The sequence below is a fragment of the Cryptomeria japonica genome, chromosome 1 (genome assembly GCF_030272615.1).
Source record: "Cryptomeria japonica chromosome 1, Sugi_1.0, whole genome shotgun sequence".
Lineage (NCBI taxonomy): Eukaryota > Viridiplantae > Streptophyta > Pinopsida > Cupressales > Cupressaceae > Cryptomeria > Cryptomeria japonica.
Window position 1 is genome coordinate 534,236,713 of NC_081405.1, and position 13,538 is coordinate 534,250,250.

The 13,538-nt window shown below is 35.9% G+C and overlaps 1 protein-coding gene across 1 annotated transcript; it reads right to left on the bottom strand.

Annotated features, from left to right (window-relative positions):
* Positions 1-4,388: 4,388 nt before the first annotated feature.
* LOC131073730 (disease resistance protein Roq1-like) lies at positions 4,389-9,802 on the bottom strand. Its single transcript, XM_058010229.2, has 5 exons — positions 9,175-9,802; positions 6,783-7,917; positions 6,380-6,655; positions 5,263-6,252; positions 4,389-5,081 (listed from the first exon to the last, which is right to left on the bottom strand). The coding sequence occupies exons 1-5, from the start codon at positions 9,714-9,716 to the stop codon at positions 4,527-4,529; spliced, it is 3,498 nt and encodes a 1,165-aa protein (XP_057866212.1). The 5' UTR covers positions 9,717-9,802; the 3' UTR covers positions 4,389-4,526.
* Positions 9,803-13,538: the final 3,736 nt, after the last annotated feature.

A 13,538-nucleotide genomic window follows, 5' to 3' on the forward strand; every position in this document is an offset into this window, starting at 1 on the left:
TCCTATCGATCTCCATTTTGCAAGTGAATCGGAGCTAATGCAAAGAATCAAGGTAGCTTAAGAGCACCTTGAAAACATTCGACGGAAGAAGGAGCAAGATGTAATCCAAGCTGCTATGGATACGCTTACCAGTTTGATACCCGGTACAAATCTTCTAAACACCGATTCTTCATTAGCTAGACTAAAGCTCCTATGCACAGTAGTAGATGATCAAGTGCAGAGTCTTGAAGAGGCAGCATAGGCTAATGTCAAGAAGGAGCATCAAAAGGCTCTTAATATAGCTCTGGTGAAAAAGTTGAATGAGCTCTGGTCTGAACTGAAGAAAGAACAAAAGGACATAAGGGATGCCCTAGATGAGGGGAATATGCTACTCAGCAAAATCTGTCAACCCCATCTGTTCTATGATGATGTGCTAGCTTAGAAGCAAAAAATTGAATAGGACTTGTAGTCCTACTTGAGCACATTCAAGTTGCCTTATGATTCCTTCACAAATTATGGGCAAACCGTTCACCGGTTTCATATCCAGTCAGCGAAAATGGAGCAAGAAATCAACACACGGTCTAGAGATTTGCAGGAGCTACAACTAGTTTTACTTCCACATCTACAAATTCTTCAGAAGTGTTATCTAAACCTAGATGCCTTGACAGTTACACAGGAGATGAGCACAATTGATGCCATGGAAGAACAGGTCTCCCAGATGCAAACAGAGAAAGAAGTGGCCACCTCCCTACTTGAGTCCTGGTCTCTATCAATGAAGCAATTCTTGCAGGACTATAAATCTATTTTTGACAAGTACTACTCCTTATTGTCATAAACATTTATTGTTTTAATATCAAATAGAAATAGGGTTGTTCAGTGGTACTTTGTCATTGTTGGCAAAGGGGAAGAATTACTCTATTTTGGAGAAGTATAGGGGAGAAGTATTTGGTTTTAAAATTTTGCTATATGCTTTGATATATGCTCTAATATCTCAATGTTTATGCTCTGTATGCAACATTACTATTCATTGTATTGTTAAAGGGATAGTGTATATGCTTAGGGGGAGCAATTTTGCTAATGGCATGATTTTGTTGTAAAACACTTAGATGTCAAAATTTTATTTCCTAAGTGTTGCCATCAATGCCAAAGGGGGAGATTGTTGGCATTTTTGATGTTTATGTTGTGATTGTCATTGATGGACAGACACTTGCATTAAGATCCTCTTTATATGTATAAGTTTGGGCACAACAGGTATTTGTTCCAACCAGTATGTTGTATTATAGTCTTTAGACTATTGATGTTTTGTAGAATGTGTTTCCCAGTCTAAAGCAGCATGTTGACCTCAAGCGGTACGAGGGATTAAAGTGGCATAACACATTTCGACCAGTCTTCATTTTTGTCAAACCGGCAACCGGTATTTTGTATGAACCGATAATACTCTGTGATGAGTTATCAACCGGCATTTTGCGATGAGTTATCAATCCACTGATTGTTTGACGGTTCCGACACAGTGGCAGTGCTTCTTGTTTCATGTTACTGAGTATGTCTAGATTCATTGAACCTAGGAAATTGAAATGTAATCCTATTGGACCGACATGAAATCAGACTCCTTTAAAAGGACATCATGTCTAGGGTTTTAGGTTGTTGTTGAAAGGGTTTATGTTGTGACTAGGGTTTAAGGTGGTTGAGGAGTTAAAAAGAATATGAAAGTGTAGAAGACTGAAGTAATGCAGGAGTGCATTAAGAACGAGCTATCAAGGATCTAATTAAGTAGTCTGTGCTATTAGATAGATCAAACACTTGTTGATTATTCACATATTTGACAAGTCTATAGCCCTTAAACAGGTAGGCCCAAAAGCCTTTTGTAAAATCCTCTAACAAGGTGGTTCGCCTTTGTGAATCTAAAATCCTCTAGCAAGGTAGTCCTTGATCGGACTTATCTCCTAACAGAGATTGAGATTCCTAATAGGATCTATTCTGGTGAAGAACACTGTAAGACCTTAACTGGTCTGACCCTAACCGGTCTGGTTTCTATTCTGCAGATAGTGACTTGTGAGTTCCATCTCACTGTGGTTTTTCCCATTTAGGTTTCCATGTCAAATATCTTGTGTTATGGTTGTATTGCTTTTGTGGGTGAATGCGTTATTTGCATTTTGGTTTGCATGTGTGATAACTGGTCTGTCTGTTAAACTGCTTTATCGATTTATCTTTAGACTGTTTCAGTGTTTAAGTGCAAGACTTTTTGGTATACTAATTCACCCCCCCCCACCCCCCTCCTCTGAGTATTCATCAACTTTTGGGTACATGATTGTTTCACTAGTACTAATCTAGCTAGTAGCATTTGATGTAAACACTAAATATTAGCCTCTATTAGTTAACTAACTTTGTATATATAAAACTTACCTTCAATGAGGATGACCTCATAATGCAATGATTGTGTTGCACGCTTGCCTAAGGGGAGGTTATGTGTTTGACTCGCAACATGCATACATGATACCTTGAACACTATTTGCTTGGTCTTGTCTGTAAAAATGGCGTATGGAGGATGCATGGGTGACACCCCTATGCAAGATGCGACCTTGCTTGCCCAGCCATTCAGAGTGCCATGGTGGATTGCAGGAGACAATGCCCCCTGCCATTGCTGATGTTGGATACTGTTATCCTTACGTAGGTGGCGTGCAAAAGAGGTGGAGCCAACAGGGACAAAATAAAGAATGCAACACGATAGCGGTGAATGCAAACTGCAGTTGTAGGTGATACCATAGATTGATGTGCCCTTGGAGAAACAAGGAGAATTGTGCTATTGGAGAGATAAGGAGGGTGTGATAAGGACCGAAGTGATAAGGACCGAAGGGATAAGGAGATTAATGGAGAGAGAAGGATTGGTCTTTGGAGGGATAATGTGATAAAATGGAGATATAGATAGGAGATACAAGGAGTTATTAAGGTGTTAATGTCGATCAAGTTTGAGGATGAAGCCCCTCAAAAATGTGGTCTCACTGGTTAATAGCTCCAATCAAAAGTGATTTGAAAGGGGACTAGCCCTAACTAGTAGTTTATCTATATAAAAAACAAACCTTACCTTTAATTCTATACTTGTATGATCCTTAATGATTCTTTTAGAAAATAGTTTTTGTGTCTAAATTTGACAACCTTTATATAGAAATAAAATGCCTTTAGATTTGTAGATGCAATGGTGAGGTTTGTTTGAACTAAAAATGTGTCTTTTGTGAGTAGGTCACTTGATGTAAGCGTCAAACTCTTGTTTGTTATTATGTCATCCAACACAAATGAAAAGCTTTTCTTTAACTTAAGAATTTTAGACATGTTGGAATCAATGAAAAATGTTGGTAATATAACTAGAAAGTATGTAGTCATCAAGATCTTACTAGAAAATATATAACACAAGAGATTAATAGATTTTTATAGATCTTTCTTAATTCTTTATGTCATTCAAAACAAAAGAAAAGAGAAAATGTGAGTTTATAAGATTTTAGGAAAGCAAACTGTAATTTTCCAATCAAGAACTATATACTTAAATTAACATGAGCTACAGTATCATTTCAGAAGTATGCAAGTAGATGGATAACCCAATAATTTCTTAAGAGAGATTTAAACAATAAAGTTATAATGCCTTAATTAAAATAAGATAGAGATTTTGAGAGATGTGCAAATGCCAATATAACAAATCTACATCTAGAGATTAGAAAGATAAGCTATTGAGTCTATTGAAGAAGAAAATAAAACTATATATAAACAACTTTATAATTTCCAAATCCAATAAAGAGTAGGATAATACATAAAAACAAAAAACAAAAGATTGCTTACTCAAGTTTCCAAATCTACGAGAATAAGAAAAGATCAGAATCTCATGAAAGAAAAAGAATGTACAACTGATTATCTTAACCTACTTAAGTGAATTCGGAAAACATATACAATATCATACTTAAAATAAACATATCCAAATCAATAAAAATATTATAATTTCCAAAAAAAATTATATCTAACTACAAATTCTCTAAGAATTTATATCACTTATGCACACAACTTTTAATTCTATCAATAACTTCTTTCAATTTCTACTTGATTCATTTAGCTTAATCTTTAAATATATAAATTTACTGATCTGTACATAATTTATTTATATATACTTTTAAAATTATCAAAAAATTTATTATTATTATTTTTTTTTTATAAATTTCATTAAGAGGAAAATAGTTGATTAATTATAATAGCATACTAATTCTAATTTTATTGAGTATAAAACCTTTTCCAATAAAAGATCATTCTATATAAAGACCCATTTGATTTTAAAAAAAATCTGTATTTTAAGATCTACATAATTTCATTTGCAACAACTGAATTTTGAATTAAAAGTCACTTGCATTATGATCATCATCATCACCACCACCAATGTGTTCTTCATCGTCGGCGAAATCAGAAAGAGCATGCTCCTCTGCAGCCAATCTCTCAGACCAATCAAGATCACTGTCACTCTCTCACACCAATCAACACGCCCAAAGCGCAACAGATCTTTTTCAGAATATTCAGCTGTTGTGAATGCATAGTTTAGCAAATAAGCTTTGCAGTACGTGAAGGGTTTTCCTTTCTTCGCCTGCCTTCACTCCCATTATAAACGCCTTCTTTATACAAAGAGAGGATGGAATCCAGGAGTCATATTCTGAGAACCTTTCTTCATTAACTACGCACATATATATCCAGTCTGCAGCACCGCTAAACAGGTTTATATGTCTTAGGTGATGAGGTCTCTGACGCACAATCCTGGTCCCATTAAAAACATCGCCCTCTATCTGAGGAGAATCCCAAACCAAAGCGCAGAAGATGAATGTACTGAGTGAGCGATGGGTTTTATGAAACCAGTCCAAAATATTATTTATATTTCCTTCACGCTCTATTTCATAAAAAGCATCCACCATAGACAATGTGTTCCCAATTTTATCTGCGGTAAAATATGATATGGACGATCTCCTCACATACCCAAATCTAAATCCTTCTTCATCTTCATCTTCATCACCCTCATTTGAAATAAAATCTGACATAGCTGATCTCCCCACCATAGTTATATGCTCAGATGGCAATCTCTGAAATCATAGTGTCCTCGATAAATTATTTTCAACAGTACATATGGAAAGTCGAAAACTGAACAGAAATACTTTATTGAGATGCAATTGTTCCAAAAAAAATTAACAAGCAACATAGGCACTATATTGAAAGGAAATAATGGACAAATGATGAGTAACTACATGTGTTTGTGTTTAGTACCTGCAACCTTTCGACACAGCTTATAATAGGACTATCTGAAATAATCATCTCCTTCAGTCCTTCCAATTCTTCAACGCCTCTTATATTCGTCAGCTTCGGACATTCAGTAATGATAATGCTCTCCAGGCGTAATAAATGTTCAATGCCTTCCATATTCTGCATCCTTGTACATTTCCCAATGAAGAGTTTCTTCAACTCCTTCAATTCATTAAAACAAACTACATCATGCAACTGTGTACAGCCCTGAATCCAGAGTCTCTTCAATCCCTTCAAGTGTTCAATAGCTTTTATACTCTTCAGCTCTGGACAATAAGCGATCCAGATCCTCTTCAATCTCTCCAATCTTTCAAAAGCTGATACATCCTGCAGGTTCTCACACTGGCTAATATAGATCCTCTTGAGACAATTGACACCCCCAAAATTTGGGAACTCTCTCATAGTCGGACATAATTTTATATTGAAAAATTCAAGTTTTAGCAGATCATTGCCCAATACTTTTCTCAATTGTTGACATTTCAACAGGCTCAGACATTCCAGTGTGGTTATCCCTGTCAAATCCATTTCAATCAGATCTGTCATACAACAAAGCTGAAGAGATTTAAGGTTGGGACAGAACTGTCCACTAATGGAGACCACCGTTGTTTTCAATACACCGCACAGAATTATGGCCTCAAGATTTCTCATAGGAAACAGATCAACAGTTGTCTTTCCCCTGTTGCTTAGAGCAAATTCCCCTTCTACCTTAAAGGATTTCAAGCTTAAAGTTTGCAGATAGGTGAGTTCTCTTATAGATTTCTGCAAGCGATTCCATTCAATAATACTTTCCCATCTTAAGAACTCAGGTCCACATTCTATTTGCAGACTTCTCAGATTTTTGAACATTCCAAGCGAACTCAGCAGTTTCTTGAAATCGCTCATATACATATTTTGAAGACTGGAGTCTAAGATACTATCAAAGATGCAAGATAGCTCTTTCAACTTGAGTAGAACCTGGAATTTACAACCACTTTGTTCAAACTTCAAACTACTATTTTTTTCAATGATAAAAAATCTCACAAGACCGAAATAATTGCTGGTGCGACCAAAATTTAATTTTTGATCAAGAAAAAGCATGTACCTGGTCATCCCTTTGCCACAATATCACAGGTGATACTCTTTCAAGACTTAAAGTGTGCAGATTTTGTAGAGGAATCGGGTATTCAGGAATACGCCGATGACCAAAAATAGAGGAAAGTTCAAGCACTTGTAAATCAGTTGATGTGTTTGTACTCCCCAGAAAACATCTCATATAAAAATCATCTTCAATGTCGACCCGATTTATGAAACATCTGAAACTTTTTCCTTCGGACCCAGCGAGGGTGCCTTGGAATCCCTTGATTTTTCTCATTCCAATCTGAACTCAAAATTATTTGTAGTTAGAAAATGTTCACTCTAACTTACCTATAAATGTTCTAACAGCTTACAGAAAACAAATCATTTGCAACTAGGAGCATAAATTTAAGGCTGCATAAAACACATACAAGATCCTCAGGACGCCACAGCCGACGAGGATGGCTCATTTGATTATCTGTTGGCTGGACCGTTTCTTTATCTGCCATTTCCCTCCCCAAGTCGCGGAGGTGGTCATGCATTTTCAAAACAAATGTTGGCTCATAATGGCATCCTACAGGGGCAAACACCTCATCTTGCACTTCAATAAGACACTTATCTTTGAGGGTCTGAAGTGCATGTTCGGCTCTCCAACCTGAAGCCTTCCATATACTTATGGCTTTTCTCTCATCTTCCCCTGTAAAAAAACAAGCTATATCCATAAAGATCTGTTTTTGATCCTCTTCCAGAGCGTCATAGCTTATTTTAAGCGTATCTCTTATGTCTTTGTCTAGTCTTGCCTTAGCCTTATCTAATTGCAACTTCCAATAAGCCATGCCACTTCCAAAAACATGCCCACCCATTACTTGAAGAGCAAGAGGTAAACCTCCACACGCTTCGACAAAGCTATCTACCAAATTCTCAAATCCCCTTTGACAAGATTGCGTATGGAACGCATGCCAGCAGAAGAGTTCTTTGCTATGCTCTGGATTCATCTCTTTCATCTTATAACGGACTGTCGCTCCGAACTTTATAAGAAGTCTCTCGTCACGGGTTGTGACAATCACTAAACTATTGGGATTGAGGGTATCCTTGGGTAACAGGGCATCCAATTGCTTTTGATGATCAACATCATCTATAACTATAAGGAACCTTGATTCGTGGCTCCCTTGAAGCTCATGCTTGATATAGGCTGTTCCTTCTTCTATACTAGAAAATGAATAATGATTTCCAGGAAACAGATCATTGAGAAGCTTACTTTGCAAAGAAGTCAGGTTACCTTTGACATGGCTTTCTCGCACATCAAACAGACTAGCTGATCCACTGAATTCTGAATGTTTGCTATTGAACAAATATTTAGCGAGAGTGGTCTTGCCAGATCCTCCCATTCCAAAGATGCCAATTATCTTATCTCTCATCTGCCCATTTCTCTGACAATGGCTATGGAAATCTTTCACAAGCTCGTCAAGTCCCACAGCATATTGTGCAACTTGGAATGGAATTTTTCTCTTTTGCTTCTCCTTAACTACAGCGGACAGAACATCATCGCACAGCTCGCTCGGATCGCTGAAAGTAAGAAAAGTTAAAACAAAAATATAATTAAAATATTGTAAGTAATTTAGTTTTTTTCAATTTATAAAACAAAAATATTTATCGAATTGAAAAAGCTTAGTGGCTGAAGCACAAAAGCAGTCGGAGCGTATAAAAATACTTGTACAGTAAAATGGAAGAGAAAACTTGTTTACTTGCCACAACACAGCCATATATGGCGAATAGGCGAAAAAACCATCTAAAAACTGAACAACACTTCAGTCTAAATCATAAAATAAAGAACTATAAAATAGTCTGCTTAGCAAATTTGAAAGAATAATGATCAGAAATAAGTCAGAGTATTAAATATTCTAATCTTTAATTAATTTTTGTCTTTATATAAATGTAATAACCTTTCAATATTGGATTGTCTTTTCGATTTCCGATGAGGACATAAATGCAGTGGTTGTTCAACTTCTTTGAATGCTTATAAATAAGCCCAATTCGAATCCAATTGCAGAGAGTTGAAGAGTTATAGATTTACAGAGTTATAGACATACAACTCTTAAGACGAATTTGCAAAGCTATGACATGCATCTCGTCTGTCGAGTTAGCCAATTTGTATCAGCTCTCATGAAGTTCACAAGCATACATCTCCTTTACAAGATTGCCTAACTTGTATGGGCTCGGGCATACAACTCTCTTTCACAGAGTTTGCCCAAATTGGATAGACTCAAGGGCATACAACTCTCTTTCACAGAGTTTGCCAAAAATTGTATGGTTCTTACATATTTTCAATGAAATGAAATTTTTATATGATTTATTATGTGTTTACAATACCACCAATTCTGCTTTAGGTATTGTCCTCTAAATTGACAAAATAATTCAGATCAAATAAACACTCTTATTGAGAGAAATAAATCTCCTGACCACGCAAGTTAGCCAACAGAACTACTTTAAAAATCTTTAGTCTCTAACCCCCCGCTTTAAAATCTGAACATTTTCAATCTCTAAGCGCCCCCTTTCTCTAATTACACATATCTTATTCGAGGCTCAAAACAAAGTTCAAAAGGATCTCCTGAACTTTTCGAGAGAAAGTCCGTCATTATAGAGTTGATTTTACTAATAGCCATTTTAGACTTACATAACCAACACTTCGTCCAGGGTGAAGTATAAAAGCTATAATAGTAAATACAAAACGATTCCTAGACTAGTTAAACTAGTTTCTAGGAAAACAAAAATTAACAAAATATAGAAATATATATGCATGGAAAGCACATGATGATGTCTTACTCATTTTCTTTGCTGAGTTCGTAGCCTTTGAGCCATGAAACATTCTGCAGGCATTCTTTCCACTGTTGAATGTCATGACTAGGAAATCTGCCCTTCCCTTCGTGTTTGGAAAATGCTTCCGCAACTCCATTTTTGATGTAGCGGAAGTCTGATGGCTGAACATGGTAGAAGAGGGGAATAATTCTAGCCTTGGTTTGGAACATCAAAGCAAGCTCAGCTAAGCACCAAGGAGACTCTGCATATTGCGGTGATAAGATGGCTATGTGCACTGCGGCAGAGGATATGACATTCTTAATGGCAGAAGGAAAATAATCTCCGAGTTCAGTCTCTGGAGCATCTAGATATGCCCGGATCCCAGCTTCCTGTAGAGCATCGTAGAGCTGCTGAGCCACCTTCGTTTTGGTGTCCGGGCCTCGATGGTTGATGAATACATCAAACTGTTCTGCAGTCAAGGAGGATTTTATCTTTTTTTGGGGAGGTTCAAGCACCCAAAATGGATCGCGTTCCTGTTGTCCTCGACCAGATGTTGAAGTGGAAGCCATTAACAGAAAATTGATGCTCTGGTGAAAAAGAAAACAAAATCAAGAATGGATATGTTAGAAACGCCCTATTGCTGAAAAAAAGAAATTCAGTGCTTCAAAAGGTAAAGTATGCAGAAAAAGCGATGAAAGTTTAAATTGGTAGGTTGTTTGCACGGGCACGCCTGCAAGAACACGACAACCCGTGATCGAGTCGACAATGACTTGGTTCCAGGTTATTGCAAAAAATCAGCACTTATCTGCAATAACCATGAAAAGACTGAAGTCAGTCGGGAGGCAATGAAGACAACAAAAGTCGTTCTTGCAGGTACGGTTTGGATCTGTGACCTAACAAATATATGTGACACGCTAGATGAACAAAAAGAAGTATTTTTCGGTCAACATGGTACAGACCAAAGAGAGAGATCTCAACATTTTGCATTGTCCCTCAATTAGACAACACAAAGGAACATTTATGAACAATATCACATTGATATGACATATACAAGTATTGAGATACAAATAAGAAAATGTCATAATATATTCAACCTCTTTATTACCTTATGTCAATAGAGCAATAAAGGTCATCCAAAGATAACACGTCGTTATCACGTTGTACGAAAGGTCTGTTTTGGAGTCAAAATAGCTTCGGCCATAGCCGGACGCATCTATTTTGGCTCCAAAACAGCAATACGGATTGACTAACACGTGTGTTAGTCGTGCGTTTTACACCGTCAATTTTGCAATAAACAGTTGTGATTGACTAACATGTCGTTATCATGCTGTACAAAAGGTCTATTTTGGAGCCAGAATAGCTTCGGCCAAGATAGCCTAGCATAAAAATTTCAAGTAACACATTATTGGGGAAGCACATTACATACAAGCAAACACACATAAGAGTCTATTCAACAAGTGAAGCTAGTCAAGCAAATTGTTTGCCCCCCAATCTTGCTTAACATCACTTAGATGTGTTGGACAAGATGCAAGAGGAGAAAAAGTGATCAAAATAGATGGAGCTACATCATGTTCCAGACAAGGACCATGATCTAATGATGAGTCACTTTGTTTGTCACTAGCAACTAGAGTTAATGCTTTTGAAAATTCTAAAGATAGTTCACGATTAATCTCAATAAACTCATACATATCATCAAAATCATTGGGATCAACATTGTTAGCATTAGCATCAACATCAATATCATCATCTAAGCTAATCACAATAAGATCTTTAACACATAAAGGAAATGAACATTCATTTTGAATAGATATTTTTAACTTTTGATGTGGTGGATTAAGTTGAACTTTCTCCCTAGGGTCAAGCTAAGATTGGAAAAATGGGACCAAGTCAACATTTGGTGTCTTTGGGGAGGAATTGGTTTGGGAAGCAAGTTCACAATCCTTGGTATGAAGTCTTTGTTGGTGTTCTCTCACACTAGGATTTCTCTTAGTTTGACTCAAAACTTGTGAAGGTTGAGGATTAATCAACATGGGATTCTTTTCTTCCCTCATAAGAGGAGGAATGGAAGAAATCTCACTAGGTTGAGAGATACAGGATAGAGGCCATTTTCCTTTATATGATGTACGTGGTGGGACTACAAAATAGAGAGGATGTATAGAAGAAGTAGGAAGAAGTCTAGGTACGGGATGAGGACGAGGAATATCAATAGGTGAAGGATCCTTAGGTTTACTCAAGGTCGATATAATCTAATTTTTCTATTTTTGATAAAATAAAAAAAGAGAATCATTTTGAGGTTTCAAATTTTTAGGTTGTTGAGGCCAAAAGTAATCAAGGGTAAAACTTCCACATCTTGTTGTTGGTTGGTAAAGACTATGATTGATTGTGATAATAGACCCATTATGAGGGAAATTAAAACACTTATGTATGGTAGAATGAATAGCTTTCATGGAAGAGGGCCAAGGATGTCCCAACTTCACAAAAAATGATTTTAAGTAGGGATAATAGCTAAGGTAACATCCAAGCACTTAGAGCCATGATCAATTAGAAGAGTGATAAAGTCTATAGCAAGACAAGTGAAACCATCATGCACCTTAATCATAACATTAGATTTTTGGATGGTATTGAAAACCAGTGGCCTATACCTTCTAACTATATAAGTAACTCTCACATGCTACAAAAAAAGAATGTTTTATGGAAAACTTTGTTGGAGTAAAAAATATTAAATTTGAAATACTAGAGTTTCCACTTACTAATAGGGAAAACTTGAAGAAATAAAAATATTCAAGCACACATATAAAATTAGGTTTGGCCATGACCAGTAGAATATGACAACATATTGTAGGCTAGAAAAGATCATCACTACAATAAACTCCCTAGAATCTAGTTGTCATCTTTTAGCTTTCAAAATTGTAGCTCTAATTCCATAATGAAGATACTATTTGATATGTAAATGGAACAAGAACACTACAAAGAGGCGAGAAGAAACAACCAAAAATGAATGACCTTGGGCTAATTGATGGAAGCTTGCACCTCCTATTCTTCTTTAGGATTTTTTAAATCTAGGAAGGTGTTTTGCTTGAGGTCACAATAAGATAATAAAATGTAAATCCCTTTACTAGCCATATACATGACAGCTGTGTGAAAATCAACAAAACCTCACATAAAGTGGATCACATGTGCACACATATAACAACAAATGGAAAATAAACTTGCTTTACGCTAGGTAACTCCCCTTAACATATAAAATGTATGTGCTACTAAGATCCTTGATACATGCATATCTAACAAAATATATGACCACTCTCAATCATTCAAGACGCTCAATAGATATAATTTATGTAGTATGTATAACACAAAAAATAATATTATTCCCAATTTACTATAGAAGCAATATGATTAAATATTTTAGGAATGGTGGAGGATAGAAACATGACAAAGATTCAGTGCACTACTCATTTGGGAAATTGAACTAAACCTTAGTACTAGAGACATAATTTATAATTCATAAGCTAGGATCTTTGAGTGAGCATTTAAGTATTTCCATATGTAACTAGAAATTTTTTTTATATAACATATATTTAAAAATCCACAAGGGAAAAAGTTGTGCCAATTTATATAATAAAACGATTGTTTATAATGCATTTTAAAAAATCTTGCAAGGATTTCCCGACTAATTAATATTCCACCAAGAAAGTAAATGCGCAACCTTAATAGGAACCATGCTATACCTATCCCTTTAATTCACCCAATTAAATATCTAGAGAAAATAACTTTGTGAAGAGACTCCTACATTAAGTACCCTTTGTTGACTTGCAACATACGTTTACATAAGAAAATTGAATTTGAGCCATAAGGATTGATGTGCTACAACCTTCATGATTTTTTTATGTGTTACAACTCTCAATTATAAAATTCAACTATCACTATCCTCAATTGGAGTTGATCTTGCACCAAATAGGATATCCTCGTAGTATGTCACTCCAAGAAAGAGGGAAAATATTTCTTATTTGATTAAGAATCCTCCTACACACATATCTCTTACCAATAATATTTTCATCAATGTAAGAAATTTGATCTAGTATGGAAGATTTGATTTTGGTGGAATAAGGACACTACATAGGACTTGCCAATGAAAAATCATCCATAAAAATAATATGACCAAGAATAAACAATAGTTTAAGTAGAGGAAAATCACCCATTGGCGTATACATGCTAGTCATCAACCACAGACCAACATAATCATATCCTTATTATTTTCACATTGTGGAGAAGAAACTTTTAAAAATAGAGAATATTATACTTTTAGAAACACATGGCCAAGCATGCAGAACACTTTAAGTAGGGGAAAATCACCCATTGGTCTATATATGTGAGTCACCAACCAACATAAT

Coding starts and splice junctions, on each gene's coding strand:
- LOC131073730 (XM_058010229.2), bottom strand. CDS start 9,716: ATGGCTTCCACTTCAACATCTGGTCGAGGACAACAGGAACGCGATCCA. Junction 6,253..6,379: donor TGTGGCAAAGGGATGACCAG/GTACATGCTTTT, acceptor TGTAAATTCCAG/GTTCTACTCAAGTTGAAAGA. Junction 5,082..5,262: donor GCTGTGTCGAAAGGTTGCAG/GTACTAAACACA, acceptor CTATGATTTCAG/AGATTGCCATCTGAGCATAT.